Source organism: Culex quinquefasciatus, chromosome 3 (genome assembly GCF_015732765.1).
Source record: "Culex quinquefasciatus strain JHB chromosome 3, VPISU_Cqui_1.0_pri_paternal, whole genome shotgun sequence".
In the NCBI taxonomy this organism is placed as follows: Eukaryota; Metazoa; Arthropoda; class Insecta; order Diptera; family Culicidae; genus Culex; species Culex quinquefasciatus.
This window is the reverse complement of record NC_051863.1, coordinates 58,164,900-58,190,384: the sequence shown is the minus strand read 5'-3', so window position 1 is coordinate 58,190,384 and position 25,485 is coordinate 58,164,900. Positions and strand designations below refer to the sequence as shown.

At 37.1% G+C, this 25,485-nt stretch overlaps 3 protein-coding genes across 4 annotated transcripts in view; all 3 read left to right on the top strand.

Moving 5' to 3' along the window:
• Positions 1–8,927, top strand: part of LOC6048017 (WSCD family member AAEL009094) — an 81,493-nt gene extending 72,566 nt beyond the window's left edge. Inside the window, exons 1-6 of one of the 2 annotated variants that reach the window (XM_038262153.1) lie at positions 964–1,104; positions 1,202–1,916; positions 1,980–2,059; positions 7,455–7,626; positions 7,690–7,859; positions 7,925–8,927. In XM_038262153.1, the coding sequence (XP_038118081.1) occupies positions 1,235–1,916; positions 1,980–2,059; positions 7,455–7,626; positions 7,690–7,859; positions 7,925–8,080 (1,260 nt within the window). In that variant the 5' untranslated portion in view covers positions 964–1,104; positions 1,202–1,234 and the 3' untranslated portion in view covers positions 8,081–8,927. Of the gene's footprint in view, positions 1–963; positions 1,105–1,201; positions 1,917–1,979; positions 2,060–7,454; positions 7,627–7,689; positions 7,860–7,924 lie in introns of those variants that run through there. The other variant, XM_038262152.1, reaches the window with a different exon arrangement.
• Positions 8,928–15,206: 6,279 nt separating this feature from the next.
• LOC6048018 (fatty acid hydroxylase domain-containing protein 2) lies at positions 15,207–16,885 on the top strand. Its single transcript, XM_001864960.2, has 3 exons — positions 15,207–15,654; positions 15,800–16,433; positions 16,487–16,885. The coding sequence occupies exons 1-3, from the start codon at positions 15,546–15,548 to the stop codon at positions 16,626–16,628; spliced, it is 885 nt and encodes a 294-aa protein (XP_001864995.2). The 5' UTR covers positions 15,207–15,545; the 3' UTR covers positions 16,629–16,885.
• Positions 16,886–18,935: 2,050 nt separating this feature from the next.
• Positions 18,936–25,485, top strand: part of LOC6046662 (ceramide synthase 6) — a 47,207-nt gene continuing 40,657 nt past the window's right edge. Inside the window, exon 1 of the mRNA XM_038262154.1 lies at positions 18,936–19,733. Within this exon, the coding sequence (XP_038118082.1) occupies positions 19,549–19,733 (185 nt within the window). The 5' untranslated portion in view covers positions 18,936–19,548. The remainder of the gene's footprint in view (positions 19,734–25,485) is intronic.

Genomic DNA, 25,485 nt, shown 5'->3' with positions numbered 1-25,485 from the left:
CCACTTGGCCACATTTCTGATTCTGATTTCGGATTAATTCATATTTTTCCAGAAACCTTGAAAATTTCTTAATAAAATCTGCCTTTAAAATTAAAAATGTCAAGTGTCCACTGGTTCCATGATCCGGAACATTCAGAGCAGGTTCCCGTTGGCCACTTGGCCATGTTTTTGTGGTAATATGAATATGAAGTAGCAAAGAATGCTTCAACAACACTTTTATTTATATCTGTCTGACACATTGGAATTGTGAAAATATTGCTTAATTTTTCCGAGTTTCCGGATCCGGATTGACCGGAACCGGTTCTCAATGGCCACCTTTTCAATTAAACACCTTCAAACATGCTGGGACCAACATTTTTTAGTTTGTATGGATTGTTTCATGCTATAGTGCGTTCACTTCGCATTAAGAGCAAAAACTTCAAATTTTGAAGTTTTTTCACAGTTTTGGTCAATATTCCGATTTCTCCGGAACCGGTTACGGAACCGGCCAATGGGACCAAATCTTGAGTTTTTCTAACAATTTACCGTCGAATGACACCGGAAGCGTCCAAAAAGACCTAATTGATCAGAAGTTACAGAGAAAACAAAATTAAAAATATATTCCGACGGGGGGTGATTCATATGCAAAACTTCTGCATTGAATATCTCGAGTTAGGATAACAATAAAAATATGCGCCAGGTTGCATTTTGTTCAGGAAGCCGATCCCTAGAGGAGCATTTTTTTTCGTGCTGCCAAAAAATAAAAAAAATATTTTGTTACGCTGTGTTATCAATTTATTCAACGACCCAGCTAACCCCACAAACCCGTTGTTAAATTGTTACCGTACGCCAAAGGTGTGTTCTTATCTGCGCTTGAATGGTTCGCCTCAATTACTCATTTGATTTGAATCACTCGCGAATTCCCCTCCACAATGGAACCGATTGTCAATACGGTCTGACGGGTTTAACTGATTTGATACGCTCAGTATTCGTTCGTCGCTCGCTCTGAAGGGAGAACCGTCTTTTTAGCGAAATCCACTTTTAGAATGAATCTTCTTATGAATTTTAGATTATATCGTTCCTAACTGGATTCATTGGCAGCTGCCAGTTGCATTTTTGGCACCGGTTTGTGGCATTTTGAATCAAATATTTTATGCGCGCACATATTCGAAGAAATTCAATCAACTATTTCCAATTTCTCTCTCTCTCGTCTCAACTTCAGCTGCACCTGCAGTAGAGATGCCCCCATGCCGCCATGGCCTTGCGAGGTTGGCGACTGTTCGGGTTGGCCGGAACGATCCTGGTGTACATCGGCGGCATTCTGTTCCTGTCCTTTGTCTCGCTGCAGAGCCCGAACCAGCAGAAGCGTAACCATGCCCGGGGTTACGGCGCTGGCGGCGGCGGAGGCGGTGGCGGACCCGGCTCCGGCGGTGAGTTCGAAACGTTGCGCAACCGTGACCTTGGTCTGCTGGGGAAGAAGCCCCCGCTGCAGTGGTGCACGGAACTGCGGTACGCGGACGCTCCGGTGCCCCAGCCGAAGGCCTTCAAGCTGCTCCAGACGTTTCCGGGGCATTTCGTGAAAAAGTTCCACCAAAGTTACCACGCCCCGGTCAAGCTGGACACCGAGCAGCAGCAGCAGCAGCAGCCGCTGCACAACGAGGTCCACAAACCGGTGGTCGTCGATTCCGTGACGTCCTCAAAGTCCCAGTCCCAGTCGCCACAAAGGCCTAATAGTAACAGCAACAAATTTAACAGTAAGCTAGCAGATAGTGATAGGATAGCAGCAGCGGCAGCAGCTTCGACCGGTGAAGATCGGCATCTACCTCCGGTGGCAAAGACGTCGGTGTCGACGACGGTGGCGAGGCCACTGACGGCGCTGGTGTCCTTCCCCGGCAGTGGAAACACCTGGTTGCGGTACCTGCTGCAGCAGTCGACGGGTGAGATAATGCATCTGGAATCAAGTTGATAATTTTATTAACTTTCTTTTTTTCATTTTTAAGGTATCTTCACCGGAAGTGTGTACAAAGATTACGGCCTACTCAAAAGTGGCTTTCCTGCGGAAAATATAGCCAATTCTTCGGTAAGTACTACCACAGCAGAAGGCGATAGAGCGACTTTCTCTGAAATCTGGTTTTAAATTTAATAAGTGAATGAAATCGCTGTTAAAAAAAATGTTCAATTAAATATCGTTGGCCGGCAGCGAAATTACGGGAAAGACTGGTTTGTATCAGACTTGGCTTATGCAGATACAGCTTACTCAAGTATTAGGTGGAACTGCTTCATTTTAAAAATCATCTTGCACAATGATACTTTGTTTAAAATAAATCTTTTTTCCTTAGATTTTTGAGATAAAAAAAAACAACTCGTGGCCCATCACAGAAAAAAAAACAATTTAAAAAATCTAAAATCTGATAAACTATTTTTCTTTCAAAACTTTACTTTTGAAATGTTATGTTTAAATGTGTTTTGAATACAAAAAACTACTTTAAAAGTTACTTAATCCACCCTTAGGTGGTTGGCGCCTTCCTCACGTTTAAAGGGTGCTATCCAAAAGGCAAAAAGTGTGTAAATAACACTTAAGTGCTTATAACTTTTGATAGGGTTGTCAGATTTTCAATGTTTTGGACGCGTTAGAAAGGTCTTTTAAATACCTATCCAAAAATAAGTCGCATGAGAGATCCGGACAACGTTTCCATCAACATATCTGAGATCCGGCCTCCAAAAAGCGTATAAATAACACTTAAGTGCTTATAACTTTTGATAGATTTGTCAGATCTTCAATGTCTTGGACGCGTTGGAAAGGTCTTTTGAATACCTTTCTGAATATGTATAGCATGATGGGTTTTCTTACAAAAACCACCCTTTTTACAATCTTCCGGACTTTTGTTAAAATCGTTTTTTAGCATAACTTTTGAAGTACTTAACTTAACTGCATAATTTTTAATAGCGACTTATAGGACCCCGAGACGGATCGAATGACGCCAAAACGGACAAAATTGGTTCAGCCAATGTCGAGATAATCGAGTGACAATTTTTTGATCAACATCCCACCACACACACAGACATTTGCTCAGAATTTGATTCTGAGTCGATAGGTATACATGAAGGTGGGTCTTGGAGGTCTAATTGAGAAGTTCATTTTTCGAGTGATTTTATAGTCTTTCCTCAGTAACGTGAGGAAGGCAAAAAACTCAATTTTTATGATCACCTTAACACGGTCAGATGACCCAAAGACATTTTTTTATTTATATCTGTCGGCCTCTATTGTTAGTACCAACCACTAGTTAAAGTACTTAGAAATTAAACAAACTACTTTTGTTTGATGCAACAGTATACATGAATTAATCTTTACTTATCTTATTTTATATTTTCAATGAAAAAACATAATTGGAATAATGGAAACACTTACAATTATATTTTATAAAACACTTTTTTTGTTAGCTGCTTTTTGTTTTATATTGAAATCAGTTCTCAGCAAAACCTCATTGTTTCAAATCTTGATAGATGTATGCATGTTTGACAGAATAATAAAAATAATAAAAACAGACAAAAAATAAATGCCTGAACAAAATGCAATATCTAGAGAAAATATTGAAAATAAAAAAAGTTTTATTATACAAAAACTGTTTATTTTGAAAGAGTTCTAATAACTCACAGAAGTTCATGAAAATGTCCTCTGTTTTGCCTTCCTCACATTACTGAGAAAAAGTTATAAAATCACTCGAAATAACTGAAAAAATGAACTTCTCAATAAGACCTCCTAGACCCACCTTCCACCTCAGGATCAAATTCTGAGCAAATGTCTGTGTGTGTGGTTGATCAATAAATTGTCACTCGATTATCTCCGGACTAGCTGAACCGATATGGATTGTTTCAGCCTTTTTCGATTCGTTTTGGGGTCCCATAAGTCGCTGTTGAAAATTATAATAAGTTTAATTAAGTACTTCAAAAGTTATGCTAAAAGACGAATTTAGCAAAAGTCCGGAAGATTGTAAAAAGAATGGTTTTTTAAAGTAGATGCATCATGTTATACATTTTTGGATATAGGTATTTAAAACACCTTTCTAAAAAGTTCAAAACGTAAAAGATCTGACAACCCTATAAAAAGTTAGAAGCACTTAAGTACTGTTTATACACTCTTTTGAGGCCGGTTCTCAGATATTTTGATGAAAAAGTTGTCCGGCGAGCTATCGTTGGATGGGTATTCCAAAGACCTTTCAAAAGAGTCAAAAAGAATGAAGATCTGATTACCCTATCAAAATTTATGATCACTTAAGTATTAGTCATGCATTTTTGGAGACGAATCTCAAATACCGAACCAATCACGCGACCCATCGTTGGATGAATAATCAATAGAACTATGCAATGAGCACAATAGATTGAAAATCTGACAACCCTATCAAAACTACATTAACGCTGTATATTAGTGAGGAAGGCACCAACCACCTTAAGGTGGACTAAGTAACGACGATAGATCCTATTGGGCAAAATGGAGCAGTGTTATTGTGGTTTCGGAAATAAATCGAATTTTTGCGGCGACTTATCTGACACTACGATTTGCAAACTTATCAACTCTAATTCTGAGTGTAACATGTTGTGTTGAACGCGAGGATAAACGTCACTGAAAAATATTTTGTCTAGAGCGTCCAATTTCCCGTCCCGGGGAAAAAAATTCCGGGAATTCCCGGGATTTCCCGGAAAAAAATATTTCCCATTTCCCGGAAAATTTGTAAATTTCCCAGGAATTCCCGAAATACAAGCAGAAGTATACATTTTCCTACCTTTTTGGCACCAATGTTTTGAAATTAAACAATAAATAATAATTGGAGATCCTGATTTGATTTTATTTATTTCCATCTACTGTTCATATTGAACTAATCAGCTTGTCTGTAAATTTCATGTCAAGGTTTAATTCAGATAATATTTATTTCTGAAGCATTCATCACTAGGAATATTGTTTGCTTTTGTTGGACCACAAAACTTACGCTGCTATGGAATGAATATAAACTATTTTATTTTTGACAACCTGTTTTAATTTTTTGTTTTTGTCCTTATATCTTTTGAAAATAAGATATTTACATTTTCCGGCCAACATCAACATTGAGATTTGTTTGATTTTTTTACCTTTAACATGTTGGATGGAAATTGAACTGATATAATTAAATTTTTTTAAAAAAAGTTTGTGTGAGAAGAATTTGTTTCTAAGTATTCGAGAAATTACAGATTGAAGTTATAAATTTATGAAGCACGTGAGCTACCAAGGGCGTAAGAGGGTTATATATGAAAAAATATCGTTGAATTTCAACCACTTTTAAAAACTCAAAATTATTTCAATCCAATTAATTTATAAGACTGAATACCATATAACTAAAATCATATCATAAACCATGAAAACAACTTCGTATCATATGAAAATTACTCAAAGAATGCAACTATATTTCCAAAACTCGCTCAAAATATTTAAAAACTTTGAGTTGTGATTTCATGAAATAGTGTTTCAAGTTAAAAAGCGATAGGAATTGGATTTTTAAGGTTAATTCAAAGATTATTTATTTATTCACAAGTTGAATTTTTTGGTTTTTTATTTTAACTTTATGGTCACTGAGACAAATTTAAAAGCAATTTTATGGTTGTGGAGCATAGATTTTCACTATCCAAACACTTTGATTTGAAAAAATCCTTCTCAACAAAAATACTAATAATATTTTCTTTCATTTTAGACGATTTGAAAAATTTAAAAATTAGAAGGTTTATATATTTTCTCAAAGTTGCATGATTTTTTACAAGCAGTCAAGCCATTAATTGATCCTCACACTCATTTTGACCATTAAAGTTGCTGTTCTATACAATTTCTTTGCAGAAGATTAATCAGAAACAGTATTAGAATAATTTTCGTTAAATTTCAAATTTCCCGGGAATTCCCGGGATTTCCCGGGAAATTTGTTGAAAATTTCCCGTTTCCCAAGAATTTTGTAACCCCGGGAAATTGGACGCTCTAATTTTGTCGCTCTGGCACCAAATTGAAACGAGCGATTTCCACTCTCGCCGTACCTTTTCTCTCCGCCTTTTTCCGTCAAGCTTAATAGCATCTTAATAGCAATAGCTCAATAGCATATTCCACCTTATTCATTACAAAAGTGAGAACACACGAAAAATCCGAACAACCATGTAAGCAGTAGCAGTAACCTTTCTAAAATTCGTCCAACTCCAAGCAAAACTTACTTCAAAATACCATGGAGAATTTCCCTAATCCTCTTGAAAAAGTGGAGCATCACAAATACTCGTCTTCCATGGAAATTCTTTATCCTTGTCCCCTAGTGTACAGTGGAATTTATCATGTAACTTTTTTCTATAATTTATAAAATATGTACACTCAATCCCCGAGGTTGGTCACTTTTTCGTTTGACACTTTTTTAGTTTGTACCCCGTTGGTTGGTCAAAGTCAAACTAAAAAGTGACGAACTGTCACTTTTTACGCGGCGCTCACGCGAACTATCAAAACAGACGCTTGGTAGTGTGTGTGAACTCCGTGTAAAAGGGGTTTCAAACAAAAAAGTGACCCCGTTCGTTTGACAACAGTTGGTGTCAAATCATCGGGGTTTGAGTGTACCAAAGAGTATTTCCCTTCTCTCTGAGTGCACTGTATAAAGGAGTATAACTTACATTAGACCGATTCTTCGACTCCTTTTCAAAATATTCCCAATTTTTTTTTCAGCGTTTTGGCTGTAGTGGCACAATTAAAGAAGAAACCCCACAATGTTATTACATATTTGAAAAGATAATTGATTTTCCAACATAGAAATGACATGCATAATGAACAATATTATACCTGTGCTTCTCCTGAAATGAAAATGTAGCGTGACGGGACAACATCGTAAAACAGGAATTTTAAAAGGCACACCAAAAAAATCGACACAGTTTTGCCAGATTGATTTTTTAAAACTTTTGCTCTTCTACACATTATCACAAATTGAAAAACGAATCTTTTGCTTCTTGAACTGAAAGATTTGGTTGAGATTTGAGTTTTTGCCAGCCATTTCTTTTCGTGACGGGACAACGAAAGAAGCAGATTTATGAAAAAACTCCTCTCCCATTCAATGACTTGCAGACCTTATTTGGTCAAAATTTTTGGCATTTCAGATAAGAAAACACATTTAAAGCACATTGCAATAATTAGATCATAATTAAAATGAAATTTTTCATATAAAAAATCACATTGAAAATTGAAAAAAGTGACATTTTGGTGTAGCTTCGCTAAGAATCGGTCATTATAAGCTTGTGAGATTCAGAGTTATTTATGTTTAATTTTCTTGAACATCGTTGCAACATAAAATGTGAATGATTGCGTGGATTCTTTTTCAAAACAATCAACATAAATCAAAAATCTCTTGGTGTTGAGGTTTTAATAGAAAAATCATAATTTTAAACGTCATTAAAATCATCGCTTACCCAAAACACCTCTCAACCACTTGCAGGTCCTCGTCGTGAAAACGCACGAGTGGGGCCCGAACGCGTGGACCCCGTACGGCCGGGCCATCCTGCTGATCCGGGACCCGGAGAAGTCCATCCTGGCCGAGTTCAACCGCCAAAGTGGGGGCCACGTCGGGTTCGCGTCGCCCGACCGCTACCGCCGCACCAAGGGCCGATGTATGTGGCAATATTGAATAAATTTTCAAGCAAAATGTTTGAGTTATAAAAAATTAATTTCAGACTGGACCCAATTCGTCAAGAACAAGCTGTGGGCCTGGGAGCAGACCAACCTTTCGTGGGCGAAAAACTTCACCGGCGAGGTGAAGCTGGTGTTCTACGACGATCTGGTGGAGAACGTCGAGGGCACCCTTCGAAGCATTCTCAAGTTCCTCAAATTTCCGGTGAATGAAGTGAGGGTTTTGATTTTTGTAAAGAAAACTTTGTTGAAATAACATCATCCTTTTCTACTTTCAAGGAACTCTTGGCGTGCGCCCTGATGCGAAAGGAGGGAATCTACCGGCGCAAGAAGCGAATTCTACAGTTCGACCCGTATAGTCCGGCGATGCACGCGATCATCGACGAAAAACGTGGCGAAGTGTACGCCGCGCTGGGACGCTACGACGCGCACTGAATCTAGTCGCACAATGGAGAAATATGTAGAAAAAATTAACCAAAAACAACAACCAATAACCAATCTAGTCACTGATTTCGGCCATAATTTATATAGCGCTAGTTTGTTAGAAATTAAAAAAAAAGAATGTAAAAATCATCGGTCTACCAACAAATTCAAGGCACTTTATTAAAAATTAGAACAAAATTGCTTCCAAAATTCGTTCTCCTTCCAGGATCAAAATTACTTTCCAAAAACAAGTCACAATTATAATTACAATGTATGAAAACAGATCGCAAACCAACTGAAAAACTCGCGTAGACAAGATATTTTTTAAGTGAACATTAGTATTTGCGTAATTTGTACTTATATAGATTTTAACAACTAAAACTATGAATAGTTCACAAACAAACAAACAAACAAAAAACGGTAACAAACAACAATGCTCTAGTCACAAATACAAACAAAACAACACAAACCAAATAAAATGCCAGAGGACAACAAACAAACAAAACAATGCATACAATACATAACAGATAGGTGCATCAATGTAGTGCAAAATAGAGACAGTTTGTGAAAAAACTTGTAAGACTTTTAGCAAATATGTGAATAAAATACCAGTTACTCAGCAGCAACAGCAGCAGTGTGGAAGTGCGGTGTGGTGCAATACTTTTTTGCGACAAATGCTGTGCACGTACACTTACACACTCGCAGAAGCACACATTACCAGGCAGAGATACATAGTACCATTGTTTATGAAATGTTTACATAACCAAAGAGAACACAACAGAAGAAAAAAGTTTGTCGAATGAATTGATAACTTCGGCAAACGAGAAATAATGTGGCAATAAATAATGTGAAATAGAAATATTGTTGTTTTTGTTATCCGCGAATGCTGAAATGACGTACTCATCCCTAATCAATTATCAGGAGAGAAAATACTGACTTTTGATGAGTGTTTTTTCAGTTCCCTTTTTCATTTCAGATTTGGGCTTCATTTATAGGACAACTTACTCAAACTAACTTGAGGATACCGTGGAGATTTTCCCTTGTCCCCTTAAAAAAGTGGAGCATCAACACTTCCCGTCTTCCAAATCCCTTTCCTTGTCCCTGGTTGCTTGGTGGAGATGGGAGCAGCCGGCAATGGACGGCTGTCATGGTGGTGAGAATCTGGTTCAGGTGGAATTGGTTCTAGTCCCAATTATTGATTCCTAGGCAACTTGGGCTTAGACAATCACCACATCACATGGCAAAATCCAGTCTGCAATCCGCTAAAATCACCGGTTCCTAGCGAAGCGAAGCATTTGTAGGACAACTTACTCTCTTAGCCTAGCAATCTGGCGAGCCAGACGATAAAAAAATATCTGAAACATCTTTTTTTTTTCGTTGTCTTATTTTTTATCAGTTTAAGTGTGACCCCTAAACCTATTGTAATGTGCCTGAACTAATGTAATCTAATATAAGCAAACCCTACACAGCAATTTTTGGGTTGCCATTTCAGTAAAATAAATAACTGAATGCGATTCAATAATCATCACTTTTGCTGATATTCGGCAATGAACAAAAACATTGCTCAAAAACCAGTAACTGCATATCTGTTAAACTGAATGTCACTTACATATGACCAGGGATGCCACATTTGAAGATTTTCGAGCACAGGCTCAATGCTCAAACGTATTGTTTTGCCATGTTATTCGATGATTTTTAATTAAATGAATTACTCACGAAAAACATAACAATGTTTTGCTTCTTCTGCCAAAAACAGATTTGTAAAATATTATTTTGCCATCAAGTTAAACTCATTTGCATTTTTGTGATGTGCCCGAAAATCTTCAAAATCTGGCATGCCTGCATATGACTTATTGTTTGGATGTGTTGTGTTTTTAAATTTTTGTATTTTGATCTTAAGAAACAAAGGTAAGAAAAAAATTAATAACAAATGCCTCAATGCTTACCACCTGTTTTTTATGCTTGGAGGATTTATAAAATAAATGTATAAATAACAGTACTGGAAACATTTTTAATAGCAAACAAAATTAAATTTTGATAATTGAAATACCAGCAACGATTGCTAAATCTTCAGCAAATGATCTGTCAAACTGACACAAGAAAATTGCTGATTTTTCAGCAAAATGATTTGACTTTTTTTTTTGCTGCATTTTCAGTTGTTTTGACTTTTGCCTTCCTCACTGAGGTAAGGCTATAATCCTGCTCTGAAAATGAACTTTTTATTAAAAGCTCCTAGACCCACCTTCATGTATACATATCGACTCAGAATCGAAAACTGAACAAGTGTCTGTGTGTGTGTATGTGTGTGTGTATGTGTGTGTGTATGTATGTATGTGACCAAAATTCTCACTGAGTTTTCTCAGCACTGGCTGAACCGATTTTGATCGAACCAGTTGCATTCGATTTAGTTTCAGGTCCCATACATCGCTATTGAATTGTTTGAAGTTTCGATAAGTAGTTCAAAAGTTATGTATAAAAACGTGTTTTCGCAAATATCCGGATCTCAATTTTATGCACGTAAACGATGTCCGGATCCATCATCCGACCCATCGTTGGTTAGGTAATTGAAAGGCCTTTCCAATGAGTCCAAAACATTGAAGATCTGGCAACCCTGTCTCGAGTTATGACCACTTAAGTGATATTTATGTACTTTTTTGAAGCCGGATCTCACTTAAATGTATGTAAACTATGTCCGGATCCATCATCCGACCCATCGTTGATTAGGTAATTGAAAGAACTTTCCAATGAGTCCAAAACATTGAAGATCTGGCAACCCTGTCTTGAGTTATGACCACTTAAGTGATATTTATGTACTTTTTTGAAGCCAGATCTCACTTAAATGTATGTAAACTATATCCGGATCCATCATCCGACTCATCATTGGTTAGGTATTTGAAAGGCCTTTCCAATGAGTCCAAAACATTGAAGATCTGGCAACCCTGTCTTGAGTTATGATCACTTAAGTGATATTTATGTACTTTTTTGAAGCCGGATCTCTCTTAAATGTATGTAAACTATGTCCAGATCCATCATCCGACCCATCGTTGATTAGGTAATTGAAAGGCCTTTCCAATGAGTCCAAAACATTGAAGATCTGGCAACCCTGTCTTGAGTTATGACCACTTAAGTGATATTTATGTACTTTTTTGAAGCCAGATCTCACTTAAATGTATGTAAACTATATCCGGATCCATCATCCGACTCATCATTGGTTAGGTATTTGAAAGGCCTTTCCAATGAGTCCAAAACATTGAAGATCTGGCAACCCTGTCTTGAGTTATGACCACTTAAGTGATATTTATGTACTTTTTTGAAGCCGGATCTCACTTAAATGTATGTAAACTATGTCCGGATCCATCATCCGACCCATCGTTGATTAGGTAATTGAAAGAACTTTCCAATGAGTCCAAAACATTGAAGATCTGGCAACCCTGTCTTGAGTTATGACCACTTAAGTGATATTTATGTACTTTTTTGAAGCCAGATCTCACTTAAATGTATGTAAACTATATCCGGATCCATCATCCGACTCATCATTGGTTAGGTATTTGAAAGGCCTTTCCAATGAGTCCAAAACATTGAAGATCTGGCAACCCTGTCTTGAGTTATGACCACTTAAGTGATATTTATGTACTTTTTTGAAGCCGGATCTCACTTAAATGTATGTAAACTATATCCGGATCCATCATCCGACTCATCATTGGTTAGGTATTTGAAAGGCCTTTCCAATGAGTCCAAAACATTGAAGATCTGGCAACCCTGTCTTGAGTTATGATCACTTAAGTGATATTTATGTACTTTTTTGAAGCCGGATCTCTCTTAAATGTATGTAAACTATGTCCAGATCCATCATCCGACCCATCGTTGATTAGGTAATTGAAAGGCCTTTCCAATGAGTCCAAAACATTGAAGATCTGGCAACCCTGTCTTGAGTTATGACCACTTAAGTGATATTTATGTACTTTTTTGGAGCCGGATCTCTCTTAAATGCATGTAAACTATGTCCGGATCCATCATCCGACCCATCGTTGATTAGGTAATTGAAAGAACTTTCCAATGAGTTCAAAACATTGAAGATCTGGCAACCCTGTCTTGAGTTATGACCACTTAAGTGATATTTATGTACTTTTTTGGAGCCGGATCTCTCTTAAATGCATGTAAACTATGTCCGGATCCATCATCCGACCCATCGTTGATTAGGTAATTGAAAGAACTTTCCAATGAGTTCAAAACATTGAAGATCTGGCAACCCTGTCTCGAGTTATGACCACTTAAGTGATATTTATGTACTTTTTAGAAGCCAGATCTCACTTAAATGTATGTAAACTATATCCGGATCCATCATCCGACTCATCATTGGTTAGGTATTTGAAAGGCCTTTCCAATGAGTCCAAAACATTGAAGATCTGGCAACCCTGTCTTGAGTTATGATCACTTAAGTGATATTTATGTAATTTTTTGAAGCCGGATCTCTCTTAAATGTATGTAAACTATGTCCGGATCCATCATCCGACCCATCGTTGATTAGATAATTGAAAGAACTTTCCAATGAGTTCAAAACATTGAAGATCTGGCAACCCTGTCTCGAGTTATGATCACTTAAGTGATATGTATTTACTTTTTTGAAACCGGATCTCACTTAAATGTATGTAAACTATGTCCAGATCCATCATCCGACCCATCGTTGATTAGGTAATTGAAAGAACTTTCAAATGAGTCCAAACATTGAAGATCTGGCAACCCTGTCTCGAGTTATGACCACTTAAGTGATATGTATTTACTTTTTTGAAGCCGGATCTCACTTAAATGTATGTAAACTATGTCCGGATCCATCATCCGACCCATCGTTGGTTAGGTAATTGAAAGGCCTTTCCAATGAGTCCAAAACATTGAAGATCTGGCAACCCTGTCTCGAGTTATTACCACATAAGTTATATCTGTGTTTTTTTTCTGGAATTAAAAAAAAGCTGAAATGTGTGTCCGAACCACTCATAATACCCATTTTTGGTAAAAAGTGAGGAAGGCATCAACCACATAGGTGGATTAGGTTAGTTTTTAACTGAAATTTCAGTATACTATCTGTCAAAGTGACAATTGTTAGTTAACTGAGAATTCAGTAAAATCTAAATTACTGAATCATTTACTGAAATATCAGAAGATGAAAGTTCAGTAAAACTTTACTGAACTTCAGCGATAAAAAAATTGGTGTGTAGCCTTTCAAAGCGATCCTGGTGAAAGCCTAACACGGAAAAAAGCCAATTCGCGAAATCGTGAATTGTGTTCATGAATTTGAGAACAAACCCAACCCAATACCTGATGGTCGGCAGCAGGCATGCCAGATTTTGCAGATTTGCGGCACATCACAAAAACGCAAATGAATTAACTTGATTAAAAAACAATCTTTTGGAAAACTTTTTTGAGCAGAAGAACCGTCAAACGATTATCTTTTTTATGAGCAAATCATAACATAAGAAATCAACGATTAACATAGTTAAAAAGATACATTTGGTCATTAAGCCTGAGCTAAAAAATCTGCAAATCTGGCATGCCTTGTCGGCACCGAAATTCTGGGGAAGTGTAGTCTGTATCAGAATTGGATTAGAGTATTTTAACCAATAGTAGACACCCTATTAGCGCCGACGAGCATTTTTTACAAGTTTTAAAAAATTAAGCACTATTTCGTAACCCTCACGGAGAAAAAGTGCCCAAAATCGTGAACAAGCGTTTATGAAAATTGGAACCACGAACAAAGTGTTCAAATTGCAAAGTGGTCCAGATCGCAAAAAAATTGATTTTCCGAAAAATGATGAAGTTTTGGAGCTTTGGTGTCTTCAAAAGAGTTGTTGTCAATGGAAAAGGGCAACTTTTGGTTTTGGTTCAAAATTATAGTGACTTTGACTTTTTGGGAATATTTTTGGGAATTTTTGTGTCTTCTAAAAAGTTGTAGGGCTTGCCAATCCAAGCAAAATTTTATCGCGCAATCTACGCCTTCCACGACCAAATTTTGACAAGTCAATTTGGACTTAAGGATCAAAAGCTACAGCCATTTTAAGGTAAAAAGGATTTTAAGCGCCAGGTTGCATTCGAAAGCGGAGATATGTTTCTTTAAACTCAAGCAAAAATGTATAATTTTCAAGGGAAAAGTGTATGGGACCACCATAACGAGATTCGAAAATTGTTCAACAATATGTTTTTCCTTGTAATTTTGCCTGCTGAATCTTAACCAGCCCTCAGAAATGAGCCAAAATGTCAAAAAATCGATTTTTGGGCATATTTAGGGTTTTTATGTTTTTGTGTGTGTCTGGGTTTTTTTTCTTCAATAAATTGCTCAGCCATAGACTTTAGGTACAGTAAAGATAAAAATGCAAAATACTATTGTTTATAATCACAGTTTAGGTTCTATATCAATCTCAACAAGTTCATTTTCTGCATGATTCTTTGTTTTTAACTGGTTTACTTCACTTACATTTCAAAAAGCTCTATTTTTTCCAAATAATGACGGTGATTTTGCCTTCCGCTAAAACCCAGAGCTTATTATCTCAAAATAGCTCTCCGAGTTCCGAGCGTATTTAATGACGTGAGCCGCAGTATTTATAGATTTTGAGCCTCTTAATCAATTAAGCAAATGGTACCATTTGGCAGCTTTACCCGGCCCGGTTTCCACAATTTTCCATTCCAACTGCTTCCCATCCACAACAAAGCAACTCTTTAAACTCGTTACGTACGTGCGTTTTCTCTTGGGGCAGTACAGAAGGTCGTAACCGCCGAAGATCTGTTCTGCTGCAGAAATAACCTAAAGCCGAAAGTGGGGGTCAGCCGTAGCTGTTCTCTGCGAAGTTTTTTTTAATCCAGATTTTTTTTAAATAGTACGTAATTTTGCTAAACTAACCTTAAGATGTCCTGATTGCTGCTCTTCATCCAACCGTGGGGAAAGGGCTCTTAAACTGGAAATAAAACGACTGCGATGATAAAGCACGAAACCATCGAGAGCATTTTACTCTCAGGTGCAAAGATCATTACCATATGCCACCTTGTATGCCACTCAAATGAAAACGAGGCCATTTTACTCTCAACCGCTTGCTGTAGTTCAAATTCAAAAAGCGAAAGAAAACTTTTTTTCTCAGAGAACTTCCCATCATCTTCTTTTGCGTCTTCTCCTCTAAATTTTGAACACGTATTGTTTTGACCAACTTCACGGCGATGCAGGTTGATCATGGCACCGGAAAACAACGCACTTTCTGCCGGGGATTTGCGCACATACCCCCCTTAAACTGACCCCTTCCACATCCTTGACTCAAAAATATAGACTATTAATCGCAATTTCGGAAACCGAGAGCTGCCGATCAAGAACATGCCAGAACTTTAGTACTTGGCGAGGATTCAGTGGTGATGTACGTGTTTGAAGATTGATCTTCAACCTGTTGGGAAATTGTGCAAGTGGAAGATTGAGTGAAGATCAATTTTAGCGGTTGAAAGCATGCAGAGTGCATTTGAAAATGCAACCTTCGAGGTTGCTCAAAACTGGAACGAAAGTTCCAGTTCGTCGTACTTGCACGAAAAGTGGAACGCATTTCTCGATGTAGTTGGTAAGTGATTTCTGGATGGGGTTTACAATGAAACAATATGAAAATGTTGGGGACCAAATGAAATTAAGTGGTCTTCAGATGTTCCAACTCTCATAATGTGTCACGATTAACCCCAGATGTCGGGAACGGTTTATCTAATCCCCAGGTGACAACCCGGACTACGTGTACGTCTGGGGCCTCACAATCTGGACGTACGGCTGGTTCTGGCTCATCGGGGCCGTCTTCCTCCTTATGGACCTAACCGGGTGGCCTGCCTTCATGCGAAAGTACAAAAACCAACCCGGCACCAACGAACCTCCCGAGTGGGCCAAGCTAAAGCGCCTAGTGACACGTGTCGCCCTCAACCAGTTCGTGTACGGAGTTCCGTTCGCCTACCTGACCTATTACGTGCGCAAGATGACCCTCGAAATGCCCGACATTCGGCAGCTGCCCACGATCGACGTGTTCCTGCGGGACTTTGCGATCTGTGTCGTGACCTGGGAAATGGGCTTCTACTACAGCCATCGCTTTCTGCATGCCGGATTCTGGTACAAGCACATCCACAAGGTCCACCACGAGTGGTCCTCGCCGGTGGCATGGTCCGTCATGTACTGCCATCCGTTGGAGTTTATCCTGAGCGATCAGATCCCGATCTTCATTGGGCCGGCCATCTGCAAGAGTCATCCGGTGACTATTGCTGTTTGGTTTCTGTATGTTGTGGTGGACACCGTTGTGGACCATTCCGGCTATCACGTTCCGTTTTTCCTCTACTCGAGGCAACACGACTATCACCATGAAAAGTGAGTTAAACTTGATTATAACCATTTGCGCATGACAAACTCTATCATTTCAGATTCAACGAAAACTTTGGAGTGTTCGGTTGGTGCGATTCGTTGCATGGAACTAACAAGAAATATCTCCAAAAGATACGAAGTGATAAACAATCGGTCAAATTTACGCAAGAACCGGATTCCAAAAAGCAAAAAGATCGATGAAGGTTACTTAAGACTAAGAAATGAACGTGGTACAACTTTCCTTAGTTTGTAAGTCTTGTCGATGGAATATTTCATCTGTTACAAAAGGTTATGAATAAAGCAATTAGGTGTAAGGACAGAGTTAAAATATTACATGCAAATGTTATGAGCACTTTTGATCAATCCTCCCGAACCCATACATAACAGACTCCGTGGCTTAACGGTTGCGGTTTCTGTCTCACAATCCATGGATCAAATCGCGGTCGGTCCTTTTGGGTCGGTCCCTTGTATTCGATTCTGTTATTTTTGGTACAGAAAAGTAGGCTATTTCGTCGTTCAAGAATGACAGGAAAAGTAAGAAGTTTCACGACAGAATTGCAAAGTAGTAGGGGAACTATACCCTTTCTCAGCCTATTTCTATTATCGGCCTATCAGCACTTTGATCATGAATTACAGCTTTCATAAAGAGTTTTTGACTGTTCCAAAGCAATAAATAGCTCAAACAAAAGTGAGCAAGCAACTCTTCATTGTTGATACATCTGAAAATGTTGATTTTATAGCGGAAAACGGCAAAAGTGATGAGAATTGGTCGAACGGCTTAGAGTGATTAAAATGGGCATATTTCCCCTAGTTCATGCAATAAGTTGCGAAAAGAGGATTTTTTTAGCACGAGTCGTACATTTGTGTCGATAAATACGACGAGTGATGAAAAAATCAAGTTTTGCAACGAGTTCCATACAACGTTTTTTGCAATTCCGAAAACACCCTTTTGTAGGGATTATGGGTTGCAGGATTGAATATGTAATAAATTATTAAATGAGTATTTATTATAAGATTGATATAATTCATAAATAAGAGTTAAGAGCGCAACAAAAAGTGCGCACCTTCATGAATATTGCCTTGTTAGCTAATTGTGGATTGAGTGCGAGAGCGCGCTAGCGAGCTGCGAGAGAGAACAACGAGCGAGAAAACAACGAGATGCGCGCGGCCGGCGAAAGAGAGAATGAAGATTGTCAAATCAGTTTTGTGGTTAATTTCTGTGGAATAAGACGTGTTGTTTGTTAATTGCAAAATATTTGTGTTTTTATTATAAAAGAAAGTCCCCGATCACGACACCTTTGAACAGAATTATAGGATAAATGTCCATGTATTGAGTCAATGAATCGTTCAATTCAAAAAATGTTGAAAAGTATAACTTTTCGAAACAAGTGCTGAAATGTTCAACTTTTCAGCATCCATTTCAGTGCTGAAAAGTAGAACTTTTCAGCATTTGTTTTGAAAAGGGTTACTATTCGATTCTGTTATTTTTTGTACAGAAAAGTAGGCTGTTTCGTCGTTCAAGAATGACAGGAAAAGTAATTAGTTTCACGACGGAATTGCAAAAGAGTAGTTTATGCAACAAGTTGCAAAAAGAAGATTTTTTCAGCACGAGTCGTACATACGAAGAGTGCTGAAAAAATCAAGTTTTGCAACGAGTTCCATACAACATTTTTTGCAATTCCAAAAAACACACACTGAGTGAAATTTTATGTCAAATTTTCATTTTTTTTTGTCAATAAATCGTTTAAATCAAAAAAATGTTGAAAAGTGTTAATTTTCAAAACAAGTGCTGAAAAGTTCAACTTTTCAGCACCCATTTGAGTGCTGAAAAGTAGAACTTTTCAGCATTTATTTTGAAAAGTGTTGCTATTCGATTCTGTTATTTTTGGTACAGAAAAGTCGATCAAGAATTACAGGAAAAGTAAATAGTTTCACGACGGAATTGGGTCCTAAAATGAAGCTTAGATTGCTGATATTATTGTTTACAGCGATAAAGCTTATTTTTCTGAGTACAATGACCCTTTGTACGAGCACAAAGAGTTTAAAATGGAATTTTAAATCAATTTTGAAAAATTAACCTCGCGGTCCTTCTTGACAGAAAAGCTCCTACTTGACAGCTCGTTCCAAGGGAACCATAGTTGATCCATCGAAAAAATGTTGTCTTGTCAAAAAAAAATTTTGCATTAAAATGAAAAAAAGTGATTAGAAATGGTTTTTAATCGTGTTTTTTACCGTTGTACATGAAAAATGACATAGGACTTTAGTACCCAATTGCAAAAAAAAATATTAATGTGATTCTCCAACAACAACCATCACTAAAAAGCTCAACTTTTCAACTGCCATTTCAAAGGAGAGTCCACCTAAAAGCTCATGATACACTTCGCAAGCTCACACGGCACAGCCCTACCCAAAACTTCAAACTTCGAACATGACTTTCGAACCCATCTGTCACCGTCGGTGTGAGTGTGTGTGCGCGCTTTATAACTGTCAACCGATCCCGATATCGTACGATTAGTCATATTTCTCGGTTCCGCGGCATCGCCTCGCGGCCAACACGTCGTCGTCGTTCCTCCTGGGGTTAGTCAAGTGGTGCGGCGGGTCTTCCCGGGTTGGTCACGGTTTTTTTCCCCGGTGTCGGTCCGGGACGATTGCAGCGCGCAGAGTGCGAAAAGTGACCACGCGATCAACCGCAAGGAGGAAAGAAAAAAAAATCGTCCCACCGGGTTTCCCTCGGGGAAGGTGCGGCTGACCTCTTCTCTTACGCTACTGCGGGAAAGTGTCGTGTGACATGGAATTCCTTTCGTGGGTGTGTAATTGATTGTGTGCAGTGCTGCAGCAAAGTAGTAAAGTGCCGGATCAATTCCCGGAGAAGTGGCGAAGGAAAAGCGAGTGGCCGCCACAAGTCGCATTTTTTTTTTGATTAGCTGTGTTTTATGATTTCCTTTCGGTCGATGTGTTGAAAATCATCCGACGAGCCGAAAAGCAAGAGAGGGAGAGAGAGTGCCCCGGAAGAAATTCCCCTCGCCGTTCCGTAGAAATCCGTGATTCCCCGTTGATCCGCGGGGAAGTTCCCTGAATTGAATCCCAGTGACCCAATCACACACATCACACACTTGCAAGGATGGAGCTGCTGCGGACCGTGTCGGACACGTTCTGGTCGACCCGGGTTTGGCTGCCGCCGAACGTCACCTGGGAGGACATCCGGCCGGGCGTCCGGCCCGACGTCGAGTACGCCGACTATCGGCACCTCGTTTGGCCGCTGCCGCTGGCCGCCATCATCTTCGTGATAAGAATATTCGTCGAAAGGTGAGTCGAACAAAAAAACACGCTCTTCCAAAAACAGTAAAAAAACGGTGATAAAGAGAGAAGAGATAAGCGCTATTTAGTTAGTGGCAGCGGCTAAACCTAACCTCAAAAAATAAGAAACAAGTTAAAACTTTCGCGGATTCGCACCGCAACTCAGTGGAGAGAGAGAGAGAAAGGGCAGTGAAGTGAATTAAGAGGTCGCGCGCGGTTTCTTTTGCTCACTGATCCGCCACGGTAGACTCGTTGGAGGTTTGGGGCGCGATGTTGGGAGATAACTGGACACTCGACAGAGAGATGGTCAAGGTCGGGGGCGGTGCGCAAAGCTATTAGTCACATGAGTTTGTTCGTAGAAATGTTAGAAATTGTTCACTGTGTTCTGTTTGGTTTGGTTCGGTTTGGTTCGTTTTATTTAACTCCGGTAAACAAATTGTAGTATTTTTGTTTTTGAGGAATGAAAATAAAAATGTAATTAACGGCAGGTTAAAGAGTGGCTAATTCCGGAAATTCTGAGAGCCGATTGAATATATTTTGTTGGGGATCTATTGCAACTTTCTCATCAATTTACATTGAGAAACTCTAAATAGCATTTATGCTATTTTACACACCTGATCCTGAAGATACCTAAAAGTAATACCCGAACGCAAATTTGAACATTTCAAAATGCTTAGCATGAAATTTTTTACCAAAACTACTTGATTTTGGAGAAAAATTTAATATTTTTTCTCGACGATTTTTTTAATTTATAGACTTTATCGAACGAAATAAAATGTAGAAAAAAGTTCGCAAAATATTTTCTTTAAAAAAATGTGTACAATTTAAAGCAATTTTCATGCAATGATTTTCAAGCGAATCTTATCGTTTAATTTTTTTTTCAATAATTTTTAAAGGTCCAATAAAAATCCATAAAAATAGTACCATTCTTTAAACTAGCCATTTCATATTATTTTTTTAAAAAGGAGCGAAAGAACCGCTCAAAAGAGCAGCTAATTTTATTGAGCGAGCAAAAATGAGCTAAGTTTTGATTTCCTAACTTGACAAAATTCATGTTTTGGTCTAAATTTCCTTCCCTTTCAGACTGTAAAGAGCAATTCTCTACGAAATCGGTATTTTTTTTAGTTTAATTTTTGTTTTTTTATTTAATCCGTCTGAAATTTTTTTGGTGCCTTCGGTATGGTCAAAAAAAGCCATTTCGCATTAATAATTTTTCCATATAATTTTCCTTACAAATTAGGCAGCTGTCCATGTAAAAATGATGTACGAAAATTAAAAAAAATGTATTTTTTGAAGGAATTTTTCGATCGATTTGGTGTCTTTGGTAAAGTTGTAGATATGGATAAGAACTACACTGGAAAAAAAGATACACGGTAAAAAATTGTGATTTTTAATTTAACTTATTGTCACTAAAACTTGATTTGCAAAAAAAAATATTTTTGAAAAACTGAAAAAAACATGAAAATTGTTGTTTTCTAAGTCTCACCCAAACAACCCACCATTTTCTAACATCTGTATCTCAGCAACTAATGGTCTGATTTATGATGTAAAAATATGAAACATTTGTGAAATTTTCCGATCTTTTCGAAAAAAATGTTTTCGAATCTAGACCAACATTTTAAAAGGATCAAACATTCAATATAACGCCCTTTTAAAATATAAGTCTTGAGTTAAAATTTTCGAAAATATTTTTTTCGAAAAGATTGGAAAATTTCACGAATGTTTCATATTTTAACATTGTAAATCGGACCATTAGTTGCTGAGATATCGACATTAGAAGATGGTGGGTTGTTTGGGTGAGACTTGGAAAACATCAATTTTCATGTTTTTAAACCTTTTCATGGCAATATCTTAGCAATTTAGCGTCGTATCAACAAACTTCATAAAAGCAAAATATAGAGAATTTTCTCAGCTTTTCAAAAATATTTCAAAAGTGGGCAAAGATGTGCACTAATTTAAAAAAATGAAAACTGCGACTATTTTCAAAAAAGTTACCTAAAAATGGCTTTAACTTGAAAAAACTTTATAAAAATTTTACTAGAGTAACTCGGTCAAAGATTTTATTGCACAACCCTGAAATTTCTGAAAAAGTTGGCATTTGATGTCCCCTAAAACATAAAAAAAAATAAAAAAATAGTGTTTTATTGCAAATCAAGTTTTAGTGACAAAAATTTAAATAAAAAATCACCAAATTTTTTTACCGTGTATCATTTTTTTCAGTGTGGTCCTTATTCATACCTACAACTTTGCCGAAGACACCGAATCGATCAAAAAATACCTTCAAAAAATACCGATTTTGGAATTTTCATACATCATTTTTGTATGGACAGTCGCCAAATTTGTATGGAAAATTATATGGACAAACTAATGATGCAAAATGGCTTCTTTGGGCATACCGAAGGTACCAAAAAAGTATTAGCTGGAGTAAAATATTCAAGAAAAACAATCGAATGACCGAAATCTCTGAGAATAACTCAGTTGCTGGATTTTAACTAAAAAAAATTGCTGGATTTTAACTAGAAAAACAAACTCGATAAATCAACATCATCAAAATTTCAATAAAGTGTCCACGTGGTTTTTGGATGGTCCCGTTACGTAATAAAAGGACGCTCCCAAAGGGAATTTGGTCAAGGCATGAAATTCTTTGAAATAATAACTGTCATAACTGCCCCAAGTAACAATTTCAGTTTTGTAATAGTCTCAAAGAGTTTCTGTAGAATTCTTAAGAAAATTCAAATGAAATGCTTTATGGTCCTACATGCTGAGTTAAATACCAGTTAAATCAACATTAAATCCAAAATGGACTATTTTAGGAGGTTATCAAGAGTATTTTTGAGGAGCATGTTAAAACTTACCAGTTTTAATGTGTGCTTTATAAATACATTATAGAGCTTTTCAAAACAAGATTAAAACTGCTTGGCTTGGAAAAAGGTTTTCTTGAAGTCTGTAATTATTCTTGAATGTTATATCAGAGCATGAAGTATTTATTTATTTGTTTTGCAGTAAAACCAAAAGGTTGTATATCAGAGGGAATGACATACAAATTTACTTGATTAAAATAAATTATTCTTACACGCAAATACAATGACTGATGGCAGATGATAATAATTTGGCATTATTATTTATTGTAACTAAGAAATATTTGTTGAAGTTTATACTTATAATGAGCCACAACAGTTATGCCAAAAAAAAATCATCGACCAATTTTCAAAAACGAAACTATTGGCACTACGCCCCCCGGGGCATGGCCTTCCTCTAACGTGGGATTTCTGCTCCAGCGCCTCTGACGAGACAGGAGAAACCGGGACCGACGTTTTACTTCACCATCCGATAGAAGCTCAGTGGATAAGGCGGGAATCGAACCCGCGTCTCATAGCATCATCGGGATCGGCAGCCGAAGCCGCTACCCCTGCGCCACGAGACCAATTTTCAAAGATAGCTCGAAAAATTAGTGTGAGCACTTTCAATTCCCTGAAAAAAAGTTGAGATTTTTTCAAAAACTAATAATTTTTGCTTGTTGTTGCTTCCAAATTCAATATGGCTGCGTTTTTTTGTCCCTTGCTTCTTTTAGCATTATGGCGAAATTTGATAAGTATAAATGCTCTTGATTAAATATATTTTAAATCTATTCATTCTTGAGCAGTTCTGCCCCAAAACTAGCCAGAACATACCAGATTTATAAAAGACTTATAATGGCTTTAATCAGAACCAACACGTTTTATCTTGGTTTTCTACAAGATTATATTGCACATGGCGGGACCGGACATGCAACTTATTCAGCTGCAAGTAGATCGCCTTCGTTGGTGGAGAAATTGAATTTCAAAATAACTGAATAAAAAACAGAAAGGTTTTTTTTTTGCTTTTTAACGATATTTATTCATTCAAAAAACACACAGCATGAACACACATAAGATCACTTAATGACAAAAAACTGCAACAATAGCACAAATGACACCTTGAGCGCAACTGTCAATTATTGGGCGTAACAATACACAAAACTAGATCTGATGGGTTTTATCGAAGACTAATTTACGATTATAAAGTTTTATGGATAGCCTTTTGTATACCTTAAGTATTTATGCCAGTCCTTGTTAAATCTCAATAGTCTGCAGACATGTAGCAACACGGGAAAATGGCGGATAAGCATTTTGACTGCCGGAACTATTCTACAAGTTTCGATACAAAAGGTAACATTTTCACAAAACAAAAGCTGGCTTCCCGGTTACCTTTTAACACTACGGATTTTGGTAAATAGTTACCTGTTGTTTCAGAATTTGCAAAACAGTTCCAGCTATCAAAATGATTTTGCGACCTTTCCAAATGACGCTCCAGAAGTGTTCCCCAAAAACTATCAACCAAGCACACTTTATAGGAAATAAATTCATATTATTATTTTTTAATATAGAATTATTTCCCACAATGTAAGAACCGCAGGCAGAGTCGGATGTGTTTAGACAGGTGAAATAAAAATTCACTAAATCTTTGAAAGCACTTTTTTGGAGCCAATTCCAAGGCATACAACAGTAATAACTATTTCAGGAAAATATTATATATTATTCTTTTCATCAAAACTAAAACACAATAAGAAACAACAAAAAGCAATTTTTATTACACCTTGAACGTAACAATGAATAATCTAACTGAATAACAATTAGGGAACAGCTTCACGTTCTGCACAGAACGAAGTTGCAGAGATACTGACAGTTTAAATCTTACAGGATTGTAAAAATGCTCTTTTAAGACGGGACTGATTTAAGGCAGACTTCGTTAAAGTCATTTAGCAAAAAAACAACCTCTTCAAGAAAGTTTAAAGTGTAAGGAATAAAACCAAATTAATACCTAATATAAAATTCTTCACATTATCTTGAAGAAATCTTGAAACTATTATTAAGTTTTGTGACCATAAAACAAGTAAGTTTTAATCAAAGCTTTAGTAACACTTTATTGCACTTTTTAAGACTTTAATAAAAACTTATAAGAATACTAAGCATATCATTTGTTACTTGGGTGTAATTCGAGCCAAACATTTCATTAGGGCACAAAACCAAAAACCGCGATTCGAGAAAATCGCTGGCAAAAAGTGGACAACTTGTTTAAATTCCTATTTAAAAAGAAAGCTTGACTTGTGGTATTTTTACTGATGATACGATAAAACACATCATTATCCTCAACTCTGCTTTAATGCTTCTTAATTTATGTTGATTTTCGCAATAAAACTCATAATTAAAAAAAATCTCGTTATTGGTCCCTTTTAACTTTCCAACTGTGGGCCCTTTTTAAATGCAATTTCGAAGAGAACTGAACAGGGACTAAAGCGCTACCACCTGATTGTTGTTTTTGATGATGTTTATGGGCATTTTTGTTTAGTTAAAAATAATGAGGAATCCAGCGGAAATTTTGATAATCGGTGCAGTTTTGTGATCGAATGGTGTAGATAAAGTATGTGAAACGTAAAAATTCTCCAGAAGTGTACTGAACAGCAGTCGCGGGACCGTAACAAATATTGTATTTCGACGAAGTTTTTGTTCTGCAGAATTTGTGAAGTGAATTAGTGTTAAGAGTGTATGAAAAGTACACTTTATAACATAGAAAGTTCCTCAACTACGAAAAACTAACTAAAAAGAAAAGGGCACAATTGAACTTTTTGTCTAGTTTGAAGTGAACATTGTTATGTGCCCATTTGTGTTTGTGATTTTTTCAATAGGAAATTGTTTGCTATCAATCTGAATCTTGGAGGGCATGTAGAGAGTGTACTAATGAA

What these genes read in the sequence shown, in the direction of transcription:
- LOC6048018 (XM_001864960.2), top strand. Translation starts at nt 15,546, where the DNA reads ATGCAGAGTGCATTTGAAAATGCAACCTTCGAGGTTGCTCAAAACTGG. An exon ending in CGCATTTCTCGATGTAGTTG is followed by an intron (nt 15,655 to 15,799) that starts GTAAGTGATTTC and finishes TCTAATCCCCAG; the next exon opens with GTGACAACCCGGACTACGTG. An exon ending in CACGACTATCACCATGAAAA is followed by an intron (nt 16,434 to 16,486) that starts GTGAGTTAAACT and finishes CTATCATTTCAG; the next exon opens with ATTCAACGAAAACTTTGGAG.